At 43.0% G+C, this 26,989-nt stretch overlaps 4 protein-coding genes across 5 annotated transcripts in view; 3 read left to right on the top strand and 1 right to left on the bottom strand.

Annotated features, from left to right (window-relative positions):
• The window catches only part of LOC105279235 (zwei Ig domain protein zig-8), a 286,077-nt gene that overhangs the window by 126,246 nt on the left and 132,842 nt on the right, over window positions 1-26,989 (bottom strand). For both annotated transcript variants that reach the window (XM_026969560.1, XM_026969561.1), the window contains exon 3: window positions 2,557-2,747. In XM_026969560.1, the coding sequence (XP_026825361.1) occupies window positions 2,557-2,747 (191 nt within the window). The remainder of the gene's footprint in view (window positions 1-2,556; window positions 2,748-26,989) is intronic.
• Window positions 13,749-15,876, top strand: LOC113561923. The gene has a single exon (XM_026969559.1). It carries the CDS (start codon window positions 14,324-14,326, stop codon window positions 15,521-15,523), a length of 1,200 nt encoding a protein of 399 aa, XP_026825360.1. The 5' UTR covers window positions 13,749-14,323; the 3' UTR covers window positions 15,524-15,876.
• On the top strand, window positions 18,373-20,041 carry LOC105279237. The gene has a single exon (XM_011338881.3). The coding sequence runs from the start codon at window positions 18,623-18,625 to the stop codon at window positions 19,829-19,831; it is 1,209 nt and encodes a 402-aa protein (XP_011337183.1). The 5' UTR covers window positions 18,373-18,622; the 3' UTR covers window positions 19,832-20,041.
• Window positions 20,046-25,208, top strand: LOC105279238. The gene is made up of 2 exons (XM_011338883.2): window positions 20,046-20,633; window positions 20,731-25,208. Exon 2 carries the CDS (start codon window positions 20,882-20,884, stop codon window positions 22,136-22,138), a length of 1,257 nt encoding a protein of 418 aa, XP_011337185.1. The 5' UTR covers window positions 20,046-20,633; window positions 20,731-20,881; the 3' UTR covers window positions 22,139-25,208.

Here is a 26,989-nt window from a genome sequence, read left to right as displayed (position 1 = left end):
CAATATTCCTTTGTTCATAGAAACTAACACGGACCGCACTTAAGATTAAATAATTAATGTCGATTCTCAATGCCGGTTGGAGATTTTTGAGGGTCCTTGCACGAGAACGTGATCGCGGCATGTTCGTTAGTACACTCGCGAGAGTGTCGGCCGGTGTCCAGAAGCGGCGCGCCCAAGTTTCGAGGCAAACGTGCACCACTCGAGTCGAATTGAATCCGAACTGGGTTACGCAGCATACATATGAATGAATCCAGGCCTTCCTTTTTGAACGTCGAACTCCGCGGCGCTTGCGATTCATAGATTAAGTAAAACACGACGGCGGCGCTCACCCCGTAACAGGACCACCCTGCGTTCCCGATGCATCTCTCTTTCGTCGGGGGGCGGACGTACACCTCGGCCAATAAATCTGGACTCCAGCGCTGTATGATTCTCCACGAGTTTCGCACACGAACGATAAATCCGGACGTCGCATACGAAAGTTGGTCGACGCTGATACTGGGCGCGTTGCCCTCCTTTCTTGCTATCGACTAAGCAGCTGCATCGCTGTATAAATCGACGTGCATTATCGATTCAGTTGTTACAAAGCATTATGTCTCAGCGTCTCGCCAGTATTTTTCGCTTTTTGCGAGATACGGGAAATGCGATTGGTCGTTCAAGACGTCCTCGAAATTGCCTAATGGGCTTTGCGACATTATAAAACTTAAACGACTTCTTTGTGTTTTAAATCTTATTATTCAGCTGTTGAGCGTAATCGCGTGGAATTATTTAGAAAACATATTTGTGGAGTTTTTAAAAATGGACTGATAAATCTTAAAAATAGATCGTAGATTATGCAATTTCAGTTAATGGATAATAAATGAAACGAGTTACAGTAATCGGTCTTGGCTGTTTGGCTAGAAAACAGAATGGCAAAATTAATGCTATTTTGCGCGTATGCAGAAAAAAGAAATCGCACGAGTCAACAATACTAACTCTTCCGTACGTCATGCGGTAACTATGAATCGGTGGGAAGCCATTGTGAATAATCCGAGCAATCTAATCTCTCCCACGAGGAGCGAGCAAAAAGACGTGCAAAAGTACGACTGTGAGTTATGGCCGGTCGAATCTTTCCCTCGGTTATCCCTGAGTTATACCTAATCCTTGCCGATGAATTCGTCTGCGTCATATAGCATTCCCACACACACGCGACACGTCCGTTCAATACATAAGTGCACGACGACATGAAATATTTCGCCAGTGCTTAACGAGAGACTAGGTCTCTTAATGAATGCGTTTTAACGGGAAAAGCCCAAGGCCGTTACGTGTTGCCGCGGTAAAGCAAACGCTAAGTCCCGTCCCGTTAATTCTCGCGGGAATTAAGCTCTCGGCTTTGCAAGCTTCCCGGCAGGAAAAAGACCGGCCGACGCGGCGGAAATCAATCGGCGAATTTATCGGCGCCGCTCGATCGTGCAACACGCATTCCATAATCCTACTTACTTTGAAGCTTGCAGCAGCCTCCGCAGCTGCCCTAATTGTTTGGCTGGCGCACAAGGGCCGAACATTATGTATATGTATATACATATATATGTGTATGTGTATATATATGTGTATATATATTATCGAAAGCACCTGCACTTCGTTCAATGGCATTGTCGGGGGACCATCGCCCGAATGCACTTCCGGCGGCACCCCCTGCAGTTTGCCCGGGACAGGTGACGCTCTATTGTGTCGATAAAATATTGACACTCGATATTTCGCCTCGCTCGCCCGGCCGGCCCGAGAAAACGTGCGATCCGTCGTGTTTACGTAGACGTCGTCAATGTAAACACGGGCCACGAGCACCGCCGCGTTTTATTCCTTGCATTTCACCCTGATCGTTCTACCACGAGCGCCATTACTTTAGGCACCCCGTCATTAGCGCGAGAATTTACCGAGAGAGATCCCTGCGTGCCACCACGTTGTTAGTTTTAAGCGTTATTTTGCGGTGACGGAAATGCGAGCCGTTTTCTTTACGTTGCATTTCCTGCCGTGCTTTTAACACCGCCACTTTAATATTTGTTTTAGAGTCACTATTGTTACCTCTCAGTATAAATATTGCAATTAAAAATCTCCATTTATCAGACGAGAAATTATCAGGTCGGGCTAATGTTCCTTATCTTAATTAAATATTAAAGCATCAACGGTTTTTAAAGAGGAAACTCAGAAATTACCCGGAAACTAGGACAAGGTTGTAGAAAATACTGCTCAATAATGTTCGATTAATGATTAAAAATGATTGTACTTATAGATATTAATAATTTACACTTTTTAATTTCAAACACTGACAGATTACTTGTGACAACTTTCTAAGCAGAAACTTTTACTAATTACATTTTCACGATATAAAATATTACAATAATACAATAACATATAATTAATTTTTAATGAATAATACTAAATGATAATCCTCGTTTCCCGCATGCAACATGCGCGAAAAACAAGATTTCTGAACTTCCCGTTGCAGCTCGTTCACGCCACTATCTCCGTTCTCTCAACAATTCTCTCCTTTACATGCACACACAGATACACGTGACTCACCGTTTTGTTCCCCAAATTTTTGACGCGGCAGTTGAGGTACGTGGTCTTCCCCAGCAAGGCGGTCACGTTCTTCGAGGCCGATTTGTCGAAATACGGCCCCGAGCGCGCGGGCTCCTCCAGAGCGTTCTGGTTGTTGTATGTGTCGCTGCTCTTGCCGCTGCCGCCGTGTGGCATGTTGTGGCAGTGCACTTCTGGAACACGAGAAACCGAAAGAGACGCTGTGTAGATGCGGCAATTTCGATGCTGAACGAGCGAGAGCGCCCGTTCGTTCGCGGCGTCGTATCTCACACGGCACACCGCTCTGCTGCACTTGCAGCAGCGCGCCGCGACGCTGTTCTTGCATACGGGATATCGAGAGGACGTATAAAGCGAGTCTCCTCGCAGGAAACACGCGGTGCCGGCTGCACTCGTCGTGGCCGTGTATCGTCGCGAAACAACGTCGCCGGGTTCTCTGACAAACGGAGCTTGCAAGTTTCAAACGGTCGCTCTCGCGGCGGCAATGAGAGAAAATATAAGAATCATGACGCGCGAGTCGATAGCGCTTCCTTCGTCGCGAAATGTTGCACGTTGCGCTACGTTACGTTACATAACGTGTGTGCGCCGCGTAAATTTTATTATCCAAACGAAAGCGGAACTTTTTCATAGCGGGTTTTTTCCCTCCGGGGGAGAGAAAAGTTACAATGACGGAGCAGGAAAATTCAAGTGGATTATGAAAGCAGACACGTACGATGTTTATTCATTTGTGCGGTGTGCGTAACATTTTACACACATAATGTTCGAAATATATAATTATGATGATAATAATAATAATAATGATGTAGCAAAGTTGTTTTGGCGTTGCGCTAAACTATTTTTGGGCGCGTTAAAATGCGCGGGTGACAGCTCGCAGCGCGTAATAGTTTCTCATTAAAGCGCAGGGATGCGGGAACGCGCAAATATGCAGTTAATGAAAAAATCCAGGTATCCCGAGATTTTAATTAAGTGCGCGCTACCGCTGATAAAATAAAGTTTGACCGACATGAAACGGAACAATCCACTTACGAGCCCGAACGCGAATGAATTACGCGGTGCGCGAAACTTGCGCGGAAAGAAACGCGTTAATGAAAGCTGAAATCGCAATTAACGGAATGTTAACGAGCACACTTGTCGTTACAGGTCCTAGTGGCGAAGTCATTAAACGGCGTCATGCTCGTTGCCTGCTTGACATTTAGCTAACTTACTCTTATCAACGATCTTATCAACTTTTTCGTTTTTTCGTTCGTTTTCTCTCTTTCTCTTTCCTTCTCATAAATAAAAAATCAGAAAGTTCCTTTGTCGTAATTTGTACCGTGAAGACGTTTTCGTTGTAATGCTGCAATGGCGACGCGGTTCTTGCAATAGCATCTTGCATAAAGGACAAAGGAGAACAGCAGTATCGCGTAATACACTTCTTCCAACGGGCGCTTTTGTTCGATTAAACTTCCCTGAATACATCGGGATACCGGCGATAAATGAGCTGGTGAGTCGAGCAGCGACACGAAGCGTTTTCCTCATCTTGGAGAATATCAAAGTTTCGGGAGAGAGTTCTTTATAAAATGAAGTTAAATAGAGAACAAGATTGAGAAAAACGATGTTAAATTTTATGTCATTCAGGATACATAATACATAATTGTCGAGGAATGGTGTTAAAAAACTTTTTTTCACTTTTCGTGTCATTTACTCGAACGAATTCTCAAAACCCTATTAATTTTGCACGTTGGAGGAAGATGTACAGAAAGTTGATCGATAAGTGGCGCAAATATTTATACTTATCTCGGATAAATCGAGTTAGGTGTTCCGAACTGCGAATAAGCTCCTCGTAAACTTCCCGGAGCAAAAGGGAGAAGTATCGTCGTTGCGGACACCTCGGGGAGTTGCGAGAATTGTTTATTGGACCAACAACAACTTCCGCGTAGAATCGACGGCGAGAAAATTATTTTCTCAAGACGATATCGTCTAATTTGCGCGCGTAACGAGCGCACGATCAATACAGACTGCTTCACCCGTGCAGAAAATTGTTAGGGCCTAATAAGAAAGTAAAGGTCCCTATAAGGAATAAATAGGGATGTCCTAAAAAGGAATGCCCTATCATTGCCACATCGTGGCCCGATAGGACAGATGATTAAAACAATATTTTTTATTATTTCCTTATAAGGTCCCGAAAAAATATTTGTTACATGCCATTTTAGGGCCATATTAATATTGAGGAAATTAATCGGGACTTTTTAAGACCCTATTAATTTTTCTACACGGGCAGGCACACGTTTCGATGTTCTCGCGAACGCGCGAACGAATTAATCACGATGAATCGCGACGACACGAGCGCTCGGGCTGTTCCGTGTGTGTAGACGAGGTGGGATTCGCACACAGATTAAAAATGTAATTTGCAATTATTTTACTCGCCCGGGCGCGTCTCCCATCGCCGCGCCAAATTCGACGGATCCGCTTTCGCCGCTTTAAACGAACCGGGGACTGGACCACGCTCACAAAGTAGCTATAACGCTGCGAATAATTACGCGCGGGCGCTGTTGATTCGTTCGAGCCGGGATGCGATTCGTGCAGAACGTGAGAATATCATAATTGCCTGTCGCTACTTTGGTCCCAGGAGGCTAACTAGCTGCCGTTGACCGGGGCCGGCTCGTTTCCTCTCGAGCCTCGCTATCATGCGCTAGTTACGCCCTGTTGCCGAGCACTCGGCGAATATATAATCGAATCTCGCCGCTCTTGATTAGGCCGTGATTACGCGAGGAGACGCGCTCGCGGCTAACACGACAAATATTGAATCCCGGCCCGGCGCGACGAAGCCGGCGCGCATAATCCGCTAGGCGTTTTCTCTTACGGTGACACTCTTACAGGCAGTCTCGCCCGAACCTTCCGGTTGTCGCCGGGTTGTCCCAGAGTTGTCCCACGGGACGGCGGAAACTTCATCCGCGATTTTCGTATAGCGAATTCTCCACGGCACTATACGCCGCCGCTAATTCGTTTTCAGAGAGAGAGAGAGAGAGGGAAAGGGAGAGGGAGCCCCGGTTCCTTCGTCTTCGCAATCAGCCCCGTCGTTAGACAATATTCAGCCGTCGCGTACTCGTCGTCCCGCTACTCCGCGCGGAAAACGAACGGAAAACGCAAAACTTTCCGCGAGCGACGATCAATTATACACGTCGGAGCCCGCTTAACGGCAGGAATACCAAATCCCGATGAGAACCACTCGGGATTTTAATCGCGATGTTTTCTTTTCCCGATGCGCGTCGGTGAGACTGTCATAATAATGATAAACTGCTGCGGGAACTGCTTAGATTTCCTTATAAAATCAAGAAATATCGACGAGGCAAAAGTTTGAACAACCATCGGAATTTCGTCCGGAAATTTTCTCTTCACACCAGTAATCGTGGCCTCCAACTTGATTTTGATTTTCTGTGCTGATTCAAACATCGCGACAATGATATCTCTCAGTTACTGTTATATCATGTACCGCGATACGTTTTATGTACTCAACGTGTACATTGTGTGTGTGTGCGCCGCGGCGGGATAAAACTTTGCTCGCAACAGAACTCGATGAGTTTCTTTATTAAATTTAGCGAAAGGCTACGAACAGTTTCGCCGGGTCTGTTTTATTTGGCGACAAGAAGATCGAGCTCTCACGAAAGGCCGTTAAAATCACCCAAGTTTAGGAGCGAACGGGTTGCACAAGGGCTTCGATCGACCCCGTACAATAGTTAAGCTAATTCTGCGTCAACGTCATTGACCACCTTACTGAGACTTTGTTTTCTCTCTCAGCAACATTCTCTCTCAGCAAAATTTCCTCTCTTCCCATACGCTCCATACGATCATGATTTTATTTCGAGCTACTCAATTCGCTAAAAAGAGATATGGCACGCCGTGTCCTTTCAACGAGAGCGCAACCCAATTTCCCGGTGTAATCTGGATCTCATTTCCTAATTGCCATTTCGAATATCTTAATGCATACCCTCGTGCATATTACTCACGCGACGAAAACCAATTAGTCTCAAAAAAGTAACAGTAACGCGTGAAGCGGATGGACCACATAATAGTCTCAATCCGCTTATTCCGCGTCCGTGCTTATTCTCCTATTTTCTAGCTATGCTCCTAATATTCTATTTTCGGAACAACTAGCAAAAGAAAAAAGTGGAGAAAACAATAGAATAAGAATGGACGTTAGCTAGGAAGCGATAATTTAGCGCGACACGTTTGGAACTGTTTCACTGCCGTTTGCTCCATCTTTGTTCCCCCCGTGCGGATCTCCATCCACGGGGGTGGCTCGTATGCCGTGTCGTTGGCGGAAATGAAAATTTATCATGCCGATCCGGAGGAACGTGGGGCTGTGTAGAACGAGCGCGTAAATCTACGCGCTCCCTTATTCACGTGGGGGCGCGCGCACGATAACGCGCCATCGGAGACCGATAGGAGTTTAATCGCGATACTCGTAGCGCGTTCATCTTGCCCGACGGGTTCATTAAATCCCGAGACCCCGGATAACATCGGTTTATGGCTGATGAGCCGCGGAATGTGCGCGCATCAGCGATTCCCCGGCGAATTTCGGATTACACCGGGGGTCAGGGTCGAGACGCCGCCTCGCGACCCGATTCTACCGGGTGATCGCGTTCGATCGCGCACCCTCGCAATGCCGACCGAGACCCGGGAACGGGGCGGAAGAGTAAGCGAAGCGGAAGAAAATAAAAACGAGAGAGGTGAGGGTGATACGACCACGCGTCTCGCGGCAGACGTCATCGCGGACTGTGCGAAACGTGTGCAGATGCGCGAGCACGCAGCCGGGGTGCAACAGCTCGCGTTCGTGCGGCTAGATCCTCCCCTAAATTTTGAGATTTTACGACCCGCGAGTCGAAGCCACCTCGTAAAATATCCGCCACGATGGTAGGTCGGGCCAGGATAAAGAGACACGGATAAGGGCAAGAGGCGCGACACTGGGGAGCACGAGATGTAGCGTCTGTACAGGCAAGAGGAGAAGAAATGGAGAGAGAGAGAATGAGAAGGAAGAGTTATCTTTCAATCTACCCTGAAACCCTTGCCCGGGCGAGGCCGAGAGGCGCGCGGCGGTCTGTTTTAAAATTCAGATTCACAACTTTTGCTTAAACGCCTCGTAGATAGACTGGCGGCTGTAAGCCGATCTGTTTGATCCTTGCTCGAAGCGCACAAGTGCTCTGCCTTCTCGCAAATCTCGCGAAATGAGAAGATGCTTCGACCAGTGACAGGGCATCAATTATTGCTGCAATTATTATAAATCGAGAATACCTAGGTACATTAATAATAAAATTGAAAGAGTTCGTATGTGTTGTTCGAAACGACTAATTAATTAATTTCTTTAAAGTTTTAATAGATGCATCATGTCGTTAATGTTGCAAAATTAATAATTAATTTTTAATTATTACGTTAATTAATTTTTGCTTACTTATTTTCCGATTCATCGGAACAACATTTTCATAATTCTTTGTTTAAAAAGGAGCATTAATTTATCCACACAATAATATCAAATTGCGCCAACTGATTCGCAAATTGATAAAGTACAAAAATTATTATAGCTGAAACACGATCGCCTAACAAGAAACTTCGCTCAACGCCGATATGGGACGGTGGCATTGGCGAGGTTGCACGAAAGCTTAGATCCATCCTAAAATTTCCTCCTCCCTCCGAGTAAATTGGCCCCGGCATTAGTAGTCGCTGCCGCAATGCAATTCCGATGGCTGCGCCTCCTGCTCGGGGTCATGTTACGGGCCGGCGAAGTTTACCCATTATTGGCGAGTCCGAGATTACGGGCCGGGTTAAAGTTGCCGATTGATCGCAAGAAATCGCACGTGGCACGTCTGACACGGTGCGTGCGGCCTCCAACTAACGATTCACCATGAAAGCGGACTAATTGCCGGAGGGAGAGCAAGATCTCTCGAGATAGCCGAGGACGCATAAGCTCGAGCGCCATGTATTACGCGTTCCCTACCTACCCTCAACTACTCCTGCCTGCCATGCTCGCCGTACTGGTAGTAAACGATTTTATATTGTTCGCGGTAAGACGCGTCTAAATGAATGTCGTTGGGAATGGTCGTTACTTTAAGTCAAACGTTGCGGAATTACGCGGAAGAATAGGGTGCCGCGATAAATAACGCATAACGAGACGCCATGTTAGATACCAGCCATCGTCGCGCAGGTACATTCGCGATGTAAACCGCCTTTTACGTTATTAGAATCAATCATGTCGAAAGCGACAATTATGGTAATTGATGCCGAGTATTGCGGGCGAATAAATCTGCGTGATAACGCAAACTTAGAGTCTTGTAATTATTTATTAGATGTGTAAATCAATTCGGTGCCTTTTCTTACAAGATTCAAACTTTATTTATACAAAAAGTAATACAATTTTAAAATAATCTTCATTATTTTCTATAATTTAGTACCACTTTTCAACACTACTCTAAAACCGTAATAACGTTGAAATATTATATTTCAATATACAATTATTGTTAGGAACGAGATATGTATAAAATTGAAGATACCAAATTAATTCATACACTTAAAAGAATATTCTTCATGTAAATTCGTCAATACCAGCGATGATACTCTTTTAGCTCATCATGGCGATCATCATTAAAACAGGTCTTCTTAATTTGCGCGCTCTCGAATACGCTTTAATACACGCGCTTTACGTAGCAGCTATAATTGTAGTGGTAGATTTCATATTAAAGAAAAACTTCGGAACATCTCCATAAATCATATCATGTCTCTTTTTTTCTCGGATAAAGCAGCATGATCGATGAGCAATATATAGAGTGCCAAACCCGTTTGAGAGGTATGTTGCGAGAGAATCAGGTTGGAAAGTTTATGATGCCTCACGTGCGCTCTAACGCGCGCGCGTAACGCAAGCGATGATTTTCGAGGGGGATGCTGCTGGAGGGATGTAAAAATGTCCTCGCGGAGGACGGGGAGGGCAGACGAGCGCGCCGGTTGGAACCGCGCCGTCCGGGACGGTTTTTCGTCGATAAATAAGCTTGACCATGGGGTATCATATTTCTTTGTCGCGCCATTCCGCCAACGCGCTATCTCGCGGAGCACGGCGCGGATATTATTTACGATCCGCCCGGGGGAGATTTATTATGGAATTGATTTCCCGCACGGCCGATCGGATTAATTTTCACTTTCGAGATGCGCGAGCGCGCGTCCGATTGGCTGCCATTTGTTCCGCGGCGTGCGGGTGCAGCAGGACAGCGCATGAAATTCACCCCTCCACCCGGCGAGCGCGATGCAGAGAACTACTCCACACGTAGGAGAATAATCCTGGAGGACTCTCCCGACGTAGGAAAATCATCGTGACGTTGCAACACGATCTTCAGTGTTGCAGCGTAGACGCCGTCGATTTATCGCACGTCACCTGAATGCACTTGCCTTGCCCGGAATTTCCGCTAAGAGTGTAACGAGGCATGCCTGGGCGATTTATGCGATACACAACGGGCTGGGAAAAATGTCAGTGTGAGAGACAATTATAGTCGCGCTAAATGGACGAGGTGATGCATCACGGGCGGCAGGTGGATGAAAGCAAAGATTTATCTATTCATACGTTCAGTCATTTCGTTATTACTCTTTTACTTTGTTATTATCTAATTTAAACTTCATTATCACGCGCGTCATTTGCCTTGACCGAATTATTACAAAGCGAAAGATATCAGCGTGAGAACCAAGCGAATGCTCGCGCTAAATGAATGAGATAATAAAACACTGAGTGAGTTATGGGGTGGTTAATCAAAACGAAAGTCTACCTTATCATTACTTGCGCTTATCCGTCTTCATAACGTAACCGGCTTCAGTCGCCATTTTTACCTAACCAGCGCCAGTCGCTGAGGGCTGCGAAGACGATGTTACTGGCGACAGACCGCGTCCGAGTACAACAAAGACCACCTGTGAACGCGTCATTAAGCCTCCATTCAATAGCCCAGCTCGGCGACCAGGACGATGCAAGAAAGCGCGTATTTTTGAGGGCTCATTAGTCTAACGAGCGCTTAGCCGCGCATATTAGACGCAAGAAGCTCTCGTTATCGTCTGTCGCCGGCACGAGTCACGCCGCCGTAAGAAGAGGATGAGGCTAAAGAAGAGGGAGACCACCGAGAGAACCTCGACATCGTGTCAGATATCGTGGCGCGGCCGCGACGTTGGGGGTGCCTCGGAAAAGCTACCCTCGAAGCTTCAGACGTACTCTCGGCTCCGCGTCTACCATTCACACAGTTATCTCGCTGATGGTTCGCGGGCGTTAACGTCGGTTGCGGCACGCTGTGCCTCGGGACAGTTATCTGCCTCGCGGATGGATCGTGACAGTTTCGCGCGGTTGCGCGATAATCTTCGACAAAGAAAGCGGATAACGACGCTTAGATATATATACCAGCGGGACGCGGCGCTTATCCCGCAAACGCTTCATCGTTGTTCCTCGCGTAAATACCGCCGCTGCCTCGTTCATCTTGTTGGGGTACGACGTCGCGCCTGGTCCCGTCGTCACGGCGTCGACGGAAACGGGAAGACGACGATGAAGAGAGGAGACAGAGACAGATACAGACAGAGAGAGAGATAGAGGGGAAGTGTAAGAGAAAGAAGAGGGTGGGTAAAAGGGGAAGAGTGTGCGAGTGAGATACGAGGCAGTCCGTTGAATGAAATTTGCAATGGAAATTTAATCTGACTCGATTCGTCCCGCGTAGCCGGCGCGCAGTCCTCTCCTTAACGCCAGTCATTGTTATGTTTTGCGGAATTTTCGACAGGGAATTGTGCGCGCCGGGGAAAGAACGCGGTAATATCACGTCAGAAGGCTGTTCTGTCTCCCTTTCTCGCTCTGTCTCCTTTCTCTTTCTCAACCAAGTTACCGTAATTATGTATTCCGTCGAGAGACGACGAGCTAAGTAGCTCGCGGCCAAGAAATATCGTCGAGCGAATCGCCGTCGTTTAGCGGAATGCGGAAAAAACCTGTGAAGACCCTTTATGGTGTACCTTTCGGTGAGCTGCTCTGCCATTGATACGACTGTCGCCAAATCAAATGATTTTATTTACAATCTCGTTCTTTGGTCAACGGAATGTTTCGAAATTAAATTACACTAATTCGAGTTGTTTGTTCCTCATGCAAAAGTGATACGACGCGACGTAACAATCTGCCAACAATCTCGCGGAAAACAGCGGAAACTATTTTTCACGGCAAGAGAAACGCACGCGCCAGATTGCGTATGTATTAAAGTGAGAATTCCCGAGCCGATTGTCGAGGGATCACAACAGATATCGATTTTAACAGAAACAAGAGTAGGAGAAGCGTAGGAACTTTCGGAATCCTGCACGTACGGAGCTGTATCCTCAGACGACAGATAACGTGACGGATAACAGCGCCGATATCAGTATTTTAAGTATCGTCGCGTAACGCCGAAAGTTTCGCCAACCGGAAGTTTCCCTCGCCATTCAAGTGGTGTCATCCTTCTCGACCAGCATTGCCACCTCCACCACCTACCTGGCAGGCCACTTAAATGCAACGTCACCGACGATTATGCAAAATCCCCTCACCCAGAAAAGTCGTAGAAGACGTTTTTCCGTCATCCGACCCGAAACGTACCTAACTCAGTTAGAAGAGAGAGAGAGAGAGAGAGGGGGAAGTGGAAAAAGAGTGGAAACAGAGCCCGGACTCACAGAATCCTCCTGCTTGCGCGCAGTTGATGGGAGCCACGAGTGTTTCCGGGGTGCGAGGCTCTAATGCGCTTTCAACACACAGGATAAATTATTTCTGATTGGCCAGAAATGTATTATCGAGAGAGAATTTTGATACGCCCCTCCGCGTCTCTCCTATACTTAACCGCGCGGATCTAAAGAGCAGCCTAGCGTGCGATCCGCATTTCTGCCTCGGCCCCGCATTTGTGCGCTTAAATATTTAGCGCTAAATATCAGCGCGTCCGTTATGTTATTACCGTTACTGTATTATTAATCGCGACAATGGATTCGACTCAAAATGCGAATATCGCATTGGAACCAGGTAGCATCCTGTTATCCGGTCTTCGACGCTCGTTTACAGTACACGCAAAACAGAAATTCTTAGATATTACTCTCTTAGACATTCAAGCTTCCGGCCAGAAACGGTTACTAAAAAACGTCGGGAACGTGATTATGAGATTTTCCATCGGAGGAAACGACGCGGAATATTCCCTTCCAGATGAAGAACCCGAATCGCCATTTCCGTCCGACTGTGGCACCTCCGACACCCTCGGGACGCACTTTACCTGACCGGAAAAACGTCAACTTCCTGCGGCGTGAGACTCCATTCGTTCCGCTGCTACGCACTGACAAAAATTCCTCCCCCTTTCGGTGATCGCAGGCAAACGTACCTTGTAAGTGGCAATTAAAACACGCCACATTACATCGCACAAAGCGCACATCATTGCGATTCCCTCCGCTCATTCACCGCCATTTCGTTCCATTTCGTCCGTCAAGACTCGTCGAGAAGCACTCATCGGTGCAGCGAACTCGAGCGGAAAGCCACTCGCGTGTTATCACGCGAAGCGAAATAAAAATTAATATTTTTCATTGTCGATTCTTCGCAAACGCAACGCGCGCACGTATAATAAAATGAAGAATAAAACGTCTTTGTACAGTGCACCGCAATGTCTTCCAGACGAATAGACTTCGATTCGCCTGCGTGATTCCCCCAGCGCGGATATTTCGTGGGAATATTCCAGCGCGGCACAATGGGGATTACGTGCATTATCCGAATGGTGCCACTTAAGAATTTTCGTGCACGCAATTCGCATCCGAAAACGCTCCTCTCGAGTGTGACTATTGTTTATCTTACTGCACTTTCGGCTTTCCACCTGTGCAATTAGATGCAAATGTAATCCCCGAATACGACCGGTAAAGCCAATTCAACGTACGAGTAATCTAGTATTATCTGCGAATAACTTGTACACGAATGACTTATAAGTAAGTGATAAAATAAGTGTCACTATTTATACGTCTTTTACAATCTGCCTAGTTCAATCTATTTAATCGATTCTTTACTAATTACATCCTATTATTGATACAATCAATAATCATTGATACAATTATATGATAGATTCTCTCAACCGCAACATACAGCGTTATTCACCGAATGCTATAACAGCTTAGATTTTTAAAATTTAATTTTCTATTTATATAGATAGATATTATTTATAGTTTACGAGATATTTAGCCTATGATTTATTTAAGATCCAATATCCAAATTTGGTTATTGCCTCATATCATGGATACAATGCTTTATATCTTGACTAAATATGTTTCCGACCTCGTTTCATACCCATATAATTAGAGTAAGCTGCATGTATTGGGTTGTAATATTCGTCCCGTTTTTCAAGTTATTTTAATAACGAATATATATTACAACCCAATATATTTATCCAGTAACTGAACATCTTGATTAAAACAAAATGGGATTAAAATAATTTTGTAATAATTTAATTAATGTTATATCTTAATTGTCTTGTTTCACTGAAGAAACCGTTTTACTTTAAACAGGAGAACGTGTACTGATCTCTCTCATCTCTTCTCACGATGACAACACGATTCTTACCACGGGAATAGAACTGAGGTGGATTATCGCTTTGTGCTATCACTCGCCGTTAGTTTGAGCTTGCTTATATATTAACAGTTTTGTTTATCGCGACGAGATCGGCTGAGAGTTAGTCAGATTCAACGTTTCACACGAGCGGACGACAACGTATCGTGCATTGCGAATAAAATGTTGCACGACAAGGACTTTCAGAGATGGCTCAAAGAGGTGATGTCGAAGATCTTGGAGAATCTCGGACTGAACGACAGTGATGCCAGATACGAGCTGCCCAATCTCAAGGACAACATAATGTCCACTACGTATAACATGTGCGTGAGATACGAGGACAAAGCGAAAGGCGAAAGTGTGAAGCTATCAATGATATTGAAGAAACCGCCGCATTCTGACTATATAAGAAGAGAGACAAACAGTGACCGCCAGTTCAACAATGAGATCTTGTTCTACCGGATGTACGCTCAGCCGGAAGAGAACTTCCCAAAGTGCTTCTACGCGGATCATGCGAGGAATTCAGTGATCGCCCTGGAGAATATGAACGCGAAAGGCTTCTATCTCTGTGCCTACACGCACGATGTTCCTCTGGAGTACACATTAGCAGCGATGCGCGAGCTGGGACGATTCCACGGCAAGGGCTACGAGATGAAGGAACTGCAGCGGGAGAAATTTTTCAAGATCGTGAACCAGCTTCAGGAAGTCAGGTACTACAAAACGGGAGAGAACATATTCAGGCATTTCTGCAACGTCCTGGCGACCCACGGACTCGAGTACCTTCGCAGACATGGCTACGACGCTAACTTCTGCGACAGGATGGAAGTTCTACTCACGGACGCGTTCACTAACGTGATGCTGAAGTCGATGCAACCGCTGGAGCCTCTGTCCACCTTGTGCCACGGTGACTGTACGCTGTACAACATGCTCTTCAGGGCGGAGGGCGATGGACAACACCGCGCGATGCTGATCGACTTTGCATTTGTCACTTACGCGACACCCGTGGTCGATCTCTCGACGTATCTCTGTATCTGTTGCTCGAACGACATAAGAAAGGACAAGTTCTCCGAGATCATGCAAGCGTATCATGATGCGCTAAAGAAGTACCTACAAGACGCTGGCGTTTGGAATGATGAGAAGTACTCGTATGACGTCTTCTTGGATAATTACAAATGGGGTGCTCTTTTTGGTTTCGTCCTCGCGTCCTTTCAGCTGATATTTTTAAAGGGTTATAGCACGCTAGATGTAGAAAGTCTAAGTATCTTGGGGCCATCAGAGTACGGGAAATTGTGCAAACAATCTATCGATGATAAATTTTCCAAGATACTGGCGGACATGTTGTTGCAGTTGAAAGATTTGGGTTGTTTGATAAATTTGTTATAATTGCGTAATATTATTTCAATGAGTGATAGATCTATATATCGCCTGGTGATCATGGAATATGCGGGAAAAATTATTTTGTCATTTAAGGATCTATAATTCAATCCATAATATAATGTAATGAAAAACTTCTTTCTTGTATAAATGTTATAAATAAAATAGCGTAAATATATATATATATATATCGTTTATTCTTAATTTGAAAATATTCGTGTATTTTGTTTTCTTCACTGCTTGTTTATTAATAAATCTGTTTTAATTTTAATTAATTTTTAAACATAATTAATTTCACAAGTCAAAACCACTAATGTAATGAACAGCTTTTGAGAGTTGAAATAAAGCTATTGTTACGAAAACTTCATTATTATTTAACCGTACACAATATCATCGCACACACATACAACACTCGTCGACAAAATCTCACTGGAATTGCTTCCCGATTGTACTTCTCCGAAATATCGAATGAATTTCTTGTAACTTCACTCGAAGTTGGTAAAGAACATGTATGATAGTCAACATTACTTGACTATCAAAAATAAGAAAGAATATGAAGCAGATGGTTCTCTAATTACGTGCTAACAAATGTGCTAATAAAATGTGCATACTTTATCGTTTTAACATAATTTTAATATTATTTCGCTCAGTTTGCTCAGACTGCAAGATTATAGCACACAAATTACAGTAATTTTGTTCGTGTCATCGCGGTTTATTTTAACAGTCATTCAAGTAAAATTCAGCATAGTGATGATAAAATAAAAAAAGTAATAAAAGGAAGCGTTGAATAAGTTTATATAATCTTCATATAACATTTTGTATAGCCCAATATTATAACTATGACATTTGACCGAGCACATCATTAACGTGTATGCTAAAAGCAATTACGATGTATACGGACATTCGCGGCGGCGGAAATATCACGTGATTGAAGAGTGTACGAGACAGTGAAATATGATTATATCGTATTGTATTACTTTAATCGAACGTATCAATACTGAAACTCGTATTATATAAGCAAATCGCCGCGATGGAAACTTGACAACTAAAAAGACTTAACTTTTTTCATTGAATTTATTTAATTTTAATAATTTTGCAATCTTCGTGTAAAACAAACAATTAACTTAAAACAATACTTTTTATGCAAATATTATATTCCATGGTAAAAAATTATATAAATATCTTAAATGTGATGAGATAACTATATTATATAAGCGTTTTGGAGACACGAATAAAAATACTAGTATGAATAAAAAGATCCTTAACAAAATGTATAGAATAAAAAAATATAACAGATCAAGATGGGTTTCATATCCGCAGTGCAAATGTCACGTCATCCATTTACTAATATTTTATCCAGAAAAATTATAATCTCGTCTTAGTCTGTTTTCAAAAAATGGGTCACTAGCAATTTCTTTAGTAATTTGTTACTCTTCGCGCTATTCGCTATTTCATTCACTTTCTTTCGGTTTCTTTCGAATGGCCACGTTTTACGGTATTGTTCGTGAAACTACTTTCCGTGTCGTTTTTTTCTTGGCACCTTCTTGAGTCTTTACAGAGAAGGAGATCACAGAAATAAACGGTCCAATCCAAGAAGTAAAATGTATAATAAAACACTCGTCTATTATTCTCAAGTATTCTGACATTTTCCAGACATATTTCAAAACAATGATGAAGCTATTAAATGCAATATATTTATTATCAAGTATACTAAATATATATTGTAATAAATAGTATACTAAGTATACTTGTATCCGTTGTTATTTTGTTATATAACCATTCTTCATAGAATGATATTCTATCAATCATTATTCATAGAATAAGTAATAACATAAATGATCCTCACTCTTTAGCAATAATATTAAATATTATTTTTAAAATTTATCTTTTTAAATATTATCGCTTGATACGATAAAAGGAACACGTCTGCACTGAAGAAGAACTATAATACGTACAATAGGAACGTCAGAACACGTTTAATACAAAAGAAATAAATATGACATTATCATTGAACAACAAACTGGCCATCTTAATTTGTTGATTTTTATCGTATCTTATCTTGATCATACATCATGTTAACTTCACCACTACTATCTTATCTTTTGTGCATTAATCGTTGCTTGCATATATAGAACTATCTCAAAGCAATTTTATCTATTTATACGAAAGCTTAAATTTTTTACGTTTTATTCGTAACCATTCCGATTATGTTTCCTGAACATTTTCAATTCTTTGGAGTCTTTAAAACTCGATCATAATACATAGTAATCTAGAATTAAGCATAATTAATTGTGTAATGTGTTATTAAGAGCTTTTAATAAATGGAATGATAACATGGAATAATGTACAAATGTACTCAAAATATAGTCAAAATGAATATTAAAATATATTAAACATTAAATATTATTTATAATAAACATTTTTTAAAACTTTGTTCTGTTAACATGACGTCATAATAAAATTTTTACACATTTTTCTTTAATCTCGAGTTTTCATTTTAACTTTATTTATATGTTATGTAATCACTATTTCACTTTTTGGAAATAGCACGTCGGTGAACAAAAATATGCAAACATCACTTAATGAAATTATGAATCTCGCATGACTCTGTGATGAAACTCACACATTAAAATAAATTGATTATTTTCAATGAAAAACAAGTGCATTTAGCGCCAGCAAACTTTTAAATTTCCACGTTTTTAAAAGAGTTTAATATTTCCGATATTACTATAGTCTTGAATTATGCACAATAATCAACACTTTTATAATTAGAAATATGTATAAAAGCATCATGCAAATTTTCTTTTTACGCTGCAACGGACAAGTTCGGTTATTACTTGCTCAGATAAGTCGTTAGCAAACATCTTCTTCTCTCGCACAATTACAAATATATGTGTTGATACAAGTGAATTAGTAGGCATGCACAGCTACATGTATAGCAGTGCTTTAACGCTGTCCTCTATTCCTCCCACTACACACTTGATACCCTTCCAACTCACTGCACAAAGATAGTTGCACTGATGATACCATCTGCCACTAATATCGTCGTCAGAGCTGCAGTATCATTTTAGCTAGCGGACGTAATACATTGCGTACGCAGCGAACAAAATGTCTCGCGACGAAGATTGTGACAGATGGATCAAAGAGACGATGACGAACGTTATCGAGACACTCGGGGTGAACAAAGATGACGCTCACTACGAACTCGCCACATCTACTGATATCTATTCATCCACCATGCATTACGTAACTGTGAAGTTCAAAAGCAAGACGAGTAGTGAAAACGAGGAATATGCTCTGATACTGAAGAGACCGATGCAGATAGAGATCATAAGAGAGTTATTTCGTGTCGATTTTCAGTTCCACAACGAGATCTTGTTCTATCAAACGTACGCGCGACCGGGCGACAATTTCCCGAGATGCTTCTATACCGCCGAGAGGCCACCTACCGATTCCGTACTCGCCTTGGAGAACGTCACAAAATCGGGATACCATGCCTATCCGCAGGGCTATAACGCTCCCCTGGAATACACCCTCGCAGCGATGCGCGAGATAGGTCGGTTCCACGGCAAAGGCTATGTCATGAAGAAGCTGCAGCGGGAGGAATTCTTCGGCATCGTGGAACGAATTCAGGAAGGTAGATATGATCTGAAAATGAGCGACAATTATTTGAGGCCCTTCTTCAACTGTATGGCGCCGCGAGCGGTGGAGTATCTTCGCCGTCAAGGCTACGACCCGGTCTTCTGCGACAAGACGGAAACTTTACTTTCGGACGCGTTCGACAGGATAATGTTGAAGACGGTGCAGCCGCAGGAGCCTCTGTCCACACTCTGTCATGGTGACTTTACGCTGAACAACATGCTCTTCAAGGCGGAGGGCGACGGACAATACCGCGCGATGCTGATCGACTTTGCGTTGATCATACACGCGACGCCCGTCGTCGATCTCTCTACGTATCTCTGTCTGAGTTGCTCGAATGAGATAAGGAAAGAGAAGTTCCCTGAGATCATGCGAGCGTATCACGATGCGCTAAAGGAGTATCTGCAAGACGCCGGTATCTGGGACGCTAAAAAGTACTCGTATGATGCAATAGTAGAGAACTACGTGAAAGGCAGTCTCTTCGGTTTTGTCATCGCATCGTTTTACTTGGTGATCTTAATGGGACGTTGTACGGTAGGTCCGGAGCAATTGGTACATATAGACACAACAGAATTTGCGATGATGTGCAAAGAGGCCGGCGGAGACGAAATGTCCAAAATACTGGCCGATATGTTATTGGAACTGAAAGACCTTGGTTGTTTGAAACACTTGTTATAAGTGCGGTGTTGTCATTACGTTATGCTGCATACGTTACAAATGCATAAACTCCAATACAGATTGATAATTATATACATATAAAAATATGTGTAAGCAGGAAAATATTTAAAAATCACCAATTAGTGTATGCATAGCAATAATAAGAAAAATAAGAAAGAAAAACTTTCTGCTGTACGTTGTAAAATATAATAAAATTACATCGCAATAAAATTAATTTTTTATAATTAATAAAATTAATTAATTAATAAGTCAAAAATACATTTAAATTTTGCTCATTAAATAATTAATATGGTGATGATAAACGTAACATTCCATCAATCGAGATCATTTGAGATAATGTCATACTTGAGAGCGTCATCACAGTATTATAATACATTATAATTTAATATTATTACTTATTATTTTCAATTTTTTAAATTTATTTTTGTGATTCCTTATGATTACTTGCATTATTTTAATGCTGTATTTGCAAATTTACAACATTAAGTTAAAAAAATATGAATTGCGGTTACTTTTTCTATAATTGCCTTGCTTTTTCACAATTTAAAGTAGCGCGCTACTACTATTAAGAACATGGCGGCATGACACGTGATCTCGGACACTAACATTAAAAGGACCGACACGGAGTGGCACTACTGGTTACATATACTGTGACGTTATATTGATGACTTGTCACCATCTGTCGTTTGCGATATCTTGAGCCAGTCTGCTGCGATTATTGAAACGTACACAGCCATACACGCACGCGTGCGCGCGTGATGACAGTTCAGTAATACGATTGCTGTTTTTCGCGCAATTAGAGGTAAGATGTTGACATACGTAATCATAGTTTAGATAGGCGCAAGATAATACATATATTAATAAGACAGCTCCCTTACGTTATATCCACTTTGCTGCAGGACACATCAGTCTCACAGTATCTTCCTGTAGCTGCGGCCAAGCCTCAATTATCAATTATTCACGCACTGACGCGGCAGTCTGCACATCTCGCAAGAATAATTTTGCAAGCAAGTCTTGAACAATAACCAGTCAATTGACAATATATTGACTATGTTGAGATTGAACGTTATTGAGACGCTGAATGTTCGAGAAATGTCCCAAGAAGACACTCAGAGATGGCTGAAGGAGGTGATGTCGAAGATCATCGATAATCTCGGGCCGGACATCGACAAAGCTCGCTATGAATTATATCAGCTCGTCGATACCGTAATGTCCACTCAGTTTTACGTGCGCGTCAAGTTCAGAGACAGATCGAAGAAGAATGGAGACGAGGAAATTTCACTGGTGCTAAAGCGGTCCGCGCAGACCAATCCGGAGATCAGACGAGGGTACTGCATGGATAGTCAGTTTTACAACGAGATCGTGTTCTACCGGACGTACGCCCAGCTGCACGACAATCTGCCAAGATGCTACTACGTGGACTACCGGCCGCCCACCGACTCCGTAATCGCCCTGGAGAACATTGTCCAGCGGGGATACCATCCTTGCCCGTACACGATGGACGTTCCCCTGGAGTACACGTTGGCGATAGTTCGCGTGCTGGCACGATTCCACGGCAAGGGTTACGTCATGAAAGAACTGCGGCGAGAAGAGTTCCTCGATATTGTAGCTGGATTTCGGAAAACCAGATTTGAAGAAGTGCCGTACGACAACATCTTCGGGAACCTAATCGGGCAGAGCGCGACGCGAGCGGTGGAGTATCTTCGCAGACACGGCTATGACGCAGATTTCTGCGACAAGACGGAAGCCTTGTTCTCGAACGCGATGGAGAATGTGATGATGGAGGCGATACAACCGCGAGAACCATTGTGTACCTTGTGTCATGGTGATTTTACGGTGAGCAATATGTTCTTCAAGGCGGAAGACGACGGAAAATACAGCGCGATGCTGATCGACTTTGCGTGCGTTTCTTATCTGACACCCGCTACTGATCTGTCCATGTATCTCTGTCTTTTCTCCCCGAACGGTTTGACGAAGGACAATTTCTACAAAATCATGCGAGTCTATCACGACACGCTAAAAGAGTGCTTGTTGGACGCTGGCATCCAGGACGTGGCAAAGTACTCGTACGAGGCTTTCCTGGACGATTTCAGAAAGAGCAGCCTCTACGGCTTCTGTGCCGCGACGTCCTATCTACCGATATGTCTGGGATACTCCATTCCAATATGTCCGAAAAAGGTTTTCGAAATGGGTTTTACAGCATATGCAAATATATGCAAACAAGCTGGCGGAGATGAAGTATCGAAAATACTTGCCGACACGTTGCTACGTCTGAAGGAGCTTGGTTGCTTGGAGCACGTTTTGTAACAGTGCAATGTTATCCTGCTGCACAAGCTTGTATCAATTAGCGAGGCATTTTTAATTGGGTAATCTGTCTATAATTCACGTGATGAATTAGATGGTAGATTTTTTTATTTTCATTTATCGATAAATGAATCGTATCAATTCGCGCGAGATTACATCATTGCCAGCGGCACAATATCACGAAATAATATCATCTACTTGTCTGCGTGTAGCCGCTGTAATCTTTTATTCATATTGTATTACACATTGTGATGCTAATTGCATTTTATTTTCCCTTCGAAATATCAGAAATATTAGTTGAACAGTTGAACATTTCCGAATCACACAAAATAAAAATATATTAATTAGTCTTTTAAAGGAGAGAATTTCAAATAATTCAGTTTTATTTTATACGTATTACTCTCGAAAATATGACTTTTTCAAGGTAAGTGAAAAGATGAACCAAATTATCAAATGAGTAAAATTATTGAATTTTGCGTTTAGCAAATTTTACGAAGGAGATGTATGCAAAAAGTATCGCGGAAATGGAAAACGTAGATTAGAGCTGGATTGAAACTGAAGCCCGTTTATAAGTATGTGTGACACTCAAAACAGGCGGGGTATTACGGTGCACCATGCGCATCAGTGAAATTATTCTTTCGTCCGTGCAAGAGTCCGGATCTGCCTTTCAAATAAAGAAGAGGAGCCGTGCGCCCAGCATAACTTTGTCATTTCCATATATTTTTCCGAGCTAGCTGCAGCGTTTGTCATGAACTTACTTCACTTATGTCGTACCGCGAGTTTTATGCACATTCGAATTTCCTCTTATATTATAAGCAATATTAATAAGCTTGCGAGTGAGAAGGAGAGAGAAAGAGAGAGAGGAGGAGAATATGTATGTGTAATTATACTGCGTGTTTAAACCAGAGGAAATATTCTTTTTTTTTATAAAACTAGAAAGTAACAAGATTTATTTACGCACATTCTGTGTACCTATTTCAGTCCTGTCAGCAATAACGATGCAATTGCGTAATGCTCTTACTGCGAAAGAAATATTGCAAGTACGATTAAATGGGACTTATAAATCACATGTTCAGCATATTTTCAGTGAACAGAGGGTGAAACTTTTTTTCTGGGATTTACAACAAGACAACAAAAACCGAGTATGTGACGGTCATATTTTATTCTGGGACGTAGAAATTGAATTGTGTGTCCATTACGTTAATTATACTCTTTGATACTCGTTTATAAATGATTTACGTCACCGGCGAGATACGTGATGAAGCAGAATCTTATCTTCGTGTCGGTACGATTCCTTCTATGTATGATGTAGTCTGATGATCTAATCGCACGCAATCGGTCTTAATTGATGTATATGGGAGCCGACAGCCATTACATAACGTACTAGACACGTGGTATACGTCGCGTACATTTACATGCCAATTTTCTGATGACGTAACGTGCACAACAGTTCAAGGTACGTAAAATGAGTAATACGAGTCACCAATCTTGCTCCGGCTACTTTGAAAACAAGAAAAGCGATCGGTCACCGTCAGTGATACCGCTGCTGCTTTTGGAACGAACAGCGTTAAAATTAGATCATGAATATTGACTAAAAGTTCGTTGTCTATCCCTTCTCTTCTCTCTCTCTCTCTCTCTCTCTCTCTATGTGTCTTACAACAAGTTAAACATTCTAGCGGAAAACGGTTTCGCGGACAACGACGTTACAGCATTTCGAGAATCCACCAATCGCCTGACGTTAGCGTTCTCTTGTCGTCTTTCGCATAGTTGTCAGAGCGTCGTTTCGGATAAGTTTGATCGTTAAGGCCGAAGAATGCGACACCGCGTACATACCGCGCCTAGCGTGGAACTTTTCGAGAGCTGCCCGGGAACGAGTTTAACAATCGTTGATGTCGAACTCGCCGAGTAGTTGCGATATCGGAGAAAACAGGCAGAGTATATACGACGAAAGAGAGAGCGAGAGAGAGAGAGGGAGGGAGGGAAACAGAGAAGAGGAAAAGAGATGAGGCAGGAAAACAAGAGAAAAGACGGCAAAGGGGTTAGGGAAAATCGGAGTGAGGGGTGACAGGTGCAAGCTGGAACAAGAAGTGGAGTACGAAACGTGCTGGAACACTTTAATCGGACTGCAGTTCGAGTAGAGCGTCGTGCCTCTCTCTTGAGTTTCTCAATAGTCCCCTATCGATGTATGTGCAGCACGAGGGCGCGTTGTCGTTGTAACGATGCCGAAGAAAGTGATTCCCGCAAACAGTCATTTGTCACTTTGATATCGGTACTTTCAGATAAACTGAAAGCTACCCCGTTACCCCGTTCCTATCGATTCGCTAATATTTATTATACATAGCTGGCGTGGTAAATCGCAAATGATGATGCAACTGTGCCGCGTTGATTCGCGGAGATGTTCTCGTGTTTCCCGGGTAATAATTTCGAGCTCCATTTTGTTATTGAAATTATCTGCTATTTGACTGGAGCGCAAAGCGTGTTTCCAAATGAGTTTCGGGGATTAAAATTAAATCAAAATTCGAGGATTGGTAAGTTAAAAGGTTATTGGTATCAGAATTATAGATAACAAAAATGTGTTAAAAATATATATAATGAATTTTTAGTTGAAAAGAAGAGAGCGATCACGTATTAGATTATTTTCTAAAGAATAAGCAGTACATGTACGTATCGACTTTTTATATATAGCTTTTTACCTTACATATTAATTACTTCACTTCATTGGTTTTTTCCTTCGATTCAACATATATACCTGCGCTTGAATAAGAAATAAAAATGTTTTATTCATGAAAAGAGCGAAGGAAACTAAATGTTTGCGAGACATCAACCTCTGTCGACGCCAAGTTAAAATTATTCATACAGTTGGCGATTCACATTGCAACGAAACGATTGCAAACAATATTTTTGATAATCCATTTCAATAGTCAAAAGCATAAATAAAAAAATGCGACTCGCATACAGTTTCAAGTATTATTATTATTAATGCCTTTATTAATGTAACACTTCGAATTACAGCTGCTATCCCGTTATTATTGGTAAATCTATCATTGAATAAATAAACAAACGGATGAATGAATAAAGATTTACCTATCTGTTGCACACTTATCCAACATTTGAGGAATCAATTGAAATTGCATGTATCGACGAGAATATTCCCAGCAAATTTATCCGCGTGACGACGACAGGTACGACTCGATTCGTGTCGATAATCAAGCCAGTAGTCGAGCAGAATGAATAAATCCACCCTGCTCCCCGTCAGCCGCGTCCCGAAAGGAGTATTCCGCGGGAATACCATGGCGGTTTACCGTCGACCCGCATTTGTCTCGCGAAAGGGGTTGATCGCCACATACAGCGATTCGGTCCTGCCGTTCAATCGACCGTCGAGCCATTTTAATCATTCGGAATGCTCCATCATGATTTCCTCGAGCGATTGTCGATACCGTTGCTCGAAGAAATTCTCGTGTTACATCATACATTGATCTCTATCGCACCGATTTTGCATGCCGTGGAATCAACCCTTCCGAGAGATCTGCGGGGATTTCGCGGATTCGGAGACTCCGGTTCCACATCGAATGGGCGATCTTCGGGACAGAGAGAGTATCGATAAATGATTTCCGTCACGCGAAACGTCGCGAATGGATCGAAGCTCATGACGACATTCTCGGACGTCTGAAGACGTCTGCGAGAACATTCGACCTCACTTTTGACTGCGCGTATACACGCGGATATCCCGATATTCCGATCGCTGATCGGCGAAATGCGAAGATAAGGGCGTAAGAAACCGGAAGATGGTAGAAGACGCCGGAAGACGGTGGAAGACCGCGAAGGAGAAAACGAGAGAAGCAGACGGACGCAGACGCGATTCGAGCGGAGGGACTAAGCGCCGCCGGGAGGATACGGGAACCGTGAGGGCGAGAAGTATGCAAATGCGAGAGTACATTTATCTCGGCACCACGCCCATGTATTTCCTGGGAGCTTCCGGACGCATTGTCGGCGGCGAATTGAACACCCCGCGCCCCCGCGACACTCATCCCTTTCTCCTCCCTGCGACCACACACATACACACATACGGAAGCAAGTGGCCACGCGCGCGCACGCACGCGACTGCCTGTATGCGTTTGTGCCAGTGGTCCGATACTTCGGAGATTTATGAGCAAACTAGCCCGGTCCCTGGGGCTAATAGACCGGCAAGTTATGGGCCAATTCAATTTAATTTCGAAAATAAACAACCGAACCACATTCGGCGACGTCGGTCAATTTATTCCGAGGTCTCGCGAGCCGACCGCGACGCGCTACCGCCGCTTGGACACCACTGGGGTCTTCCACCCTGCTGGAAAGTTTTCCGGCCACCCACTTTATCATCCGACCGATACTAAGCTCGCTGAGAACCTTCGTAAGCCGGCTCACGCAGTTCCGCTCAGATCCGCTGCGGTGATCAATCGATTTTTCACGTAATTAAAGCGCCGGAATTTAAGGAGAATCTGGCCAATAATTAATTATATATATAAATGCTGCCATAAAAGACTTTGATCATACAAGAATTAAAAGAATAATAATAAGTAGCAATAATAATTGATAGACAATTATTGTCAATTGAAACCAACAATTCTTTTCAACATTTCTTATAATTTCTATTATGAATTATTCCGTGTTTGACTCTAAAAAAGTTATATATAAAAAGATACAAAATATAATAAAATATTTAAATCACTTATACCCAGGAAATACCTATCATACATTTACGTGTGAGACATTATTTGGAATATCGGTCAATTTGGAATATTACAAAACCCGATGCTGTGCATTGGCTGAAACAGTTTCGCAAGTATGTAAATATCGTTTCGTAAACTTGTGTTG

The sequence above is a fragment of the Ooceraea biroi genome, chromosome 5, assembly GCF_003672135.1.
Source record: "Ooceraea biroi isolate clonal line C1 chromosome 5, Obir_v5.4, whole genome shotgun sequence".
NCBI classification, from domain to species: domain Eukaryota; kingdom Metazoa; phylum Arthropoda; class Insecta; order Hymenoptera; family Formicidae; genus Ooceraea; species Ooceraea biroi.
Note: the sequence above shows the minus strand (reverse complement) of the source record. Positions and strands in the feature narration are given on the sequence as shown.